Source organism: Tupaia chinensis, unplaced genomic scaffold (assembly GCF_000334495.1).
Source record: "Tupaia chinensis unplaced genomic scaffold, TupChi_1.0 Scaffold000394_1, whole genome shotgun sequence".
Classification (NCBI taxonomy): Eukaryota; Metazoa; Chordata; class Mammalia; order Scandentia; family Tupaiidae; genus Tupaia; species Tupaia belangeri.
In genome coordinates this window covers 1,582,497-1,584,269 of record NW_006159896.1, presented here as the reverse complement: position 1 = coordinate 1,584,269, position 1,773 = coordinate 1,582,497, and the positions used below count along the sequence as shown (strand labels likewise).

The 1,773-nt window shown below is 57.9% G+C and overlaps 1 protein-coding gene across 1 annotated transcript in view; it reads left to right on the top strand.

The window, feature by feature from the left end:
- The first annotated feature begins 7 nt into the window (after positions 1-7).
- BBLN (bublin coiled coil protein) overlaps positions 8-1,773 on the top strand; it is a 3,421-nt gene continuing 1,655 nt past the window's right edge. The window contains exon 1 of the mRNA XM_006154035.3: positions 8-224. Coding sequence (XP_006154097.1) covers positions 146-224 — 79 coding nt within the window. The 5' untranslated portion in view covers positions 8-145. The remainder of the gene's footprint in view (positions 225-1,773) is intronic.

The window sequence follows — 1,773 nt, the reverse complement described above, 5'->3', positions numbered from 1 at the left end:
CCCTCCAGGCAGTGATCCGTGGTTGCGTTCCACCCTTCCGGCTCCGGGTTCGATCCACAGCTTCCACCTTCCGCCCGGCGCTGGCTATCTGCGGGACTGTCGCCGCGTTCCATCTTCGCGCGGCCCTTGCGGCGCCAAACCTGCAATGTCGGGCCCCAACGGGGACCTGGGCATGCCGGTGGAGGCAGGCGCAGAAGGCGAGGACGATGGCTTCGGGGAAGCAGGTGACCTAAGGGGGCTGCAGAAGTGACTTACCTTTCCCGGGGTGCACCCCTGGAAGGGGGAAATCGAGGCCGGATAGAGGCTTAGAAGGGACAGAAGGGCCCTCCCCAATGCCCGTGGGTGAGTCCGAGTTGTAGTCGTGGTCTTGGAGGTGCAGGGCGAGGACCCGCGAGCGGGTCCCTGGAAACTGCAGCATTCGAGAGCCGTGGGTAACTAGCCCGTTTTTCATTTTGAGAAACTGAGGCAGGTTGGGCGCCTACTTGGAATTTGCTTCGCAGCCGTTTCCTTCAACCCAGGCACCTGAGGGGGCGGGGCCAGGCCAGGTTTGCTTAGCTGGAGGGGCTGCCCTGGTGGGCGCGCCTTTTTGCTGAGTCAGCACCCCCAGGCACCTGATCTTGCTGGCGTGGCCCCTGGCCCAGGGTGACCTGCCTATAAGCAATGCGGTGAGGGGATCCGGGAATGTGGAGAGAGAGCAGTCAGCTCCCTTCCCACCTCCAGTCTGTTTCCCTAGCTATAAAGAAAGTATGAATAATGATTAGTGTCTCCTGCATTGGGATGTGACCAAATGAAAAATGAATGGAAAATGCTTAGCAGGTTCCAGGACACACTGTTCACTCAGGAAGTTATTGTCGTTACTCTCTTTAGGGTAGTTGAGATTGGTGCATTGACTTAGGAGAGCAGGACTGTCACTGGGGTAAGTGTAGAACGCTTCCGTCCTGCTCTGGCTAACAGCTTTGCGGAGCTATAACCCACATACTACTGTACCGCCAAGCGGCTTTCGGTGTGTTCACATTGGTGCGTCCGCCACTGCAACACTTTTAGAACATTTTCGTGGTCCACGGTCTGCTTTTAATGAAGCAAAAGACCTCTCGGCGCTGTGTAGGTTTGCATCGGGCAGTGTTGGGGGCTGGTGGCCAGACGTGTGCTGTCACCACTGGAGCCATGGTGGGAAAGGCACTGAGGTGCTCCCGGAAGGCGTACTGAGTGGACGTTGGCAGGTTTACGGGACTTAGCACGACGTCAGGTAGCAAAGGCTTGGGACAGGTAAGTACCCCTGACAGTAAAGCCTGTCCCAGAACCGTGTGCAGACACCCGCCTCCCACACTTCTCTCGGCTGTGGGACAAGGAATGTGACACAGTAATGATGACCATTTATTAAGGACCTGCTGTGGCCAGACTCTATCTGAGCTATGGATATGTTTGACTTCTCACAACCCAGTTCTTATCCCCCCTTTTCCAGAAAGGTGCAGTAACTTGCTGAGATGGAGCAGAGCTGGAGCTCAAACCCAAGTGCCCCCGATCCCCAGGCTTTAGTTCCCACTGGGCCCTCCGCAGGCCTCAGTTTCCCTATATGTACCATGAGGGGGTTGTACTTTAAGATCCACCAGACTCTCCAGGACGCTGCACTGTGAGGGGTGCCACCTCTGGGCGGTGGGCGTCCTTCCCCCAGAACACAGGCTTGCTCACGTCCATGTCCGGGACGTACTGCTCGGGCCTGGCCTTTTCCAGCCGCTGGCGGCCGCCCCCCCCTTTCTCCCCAGCTCGCCGCCC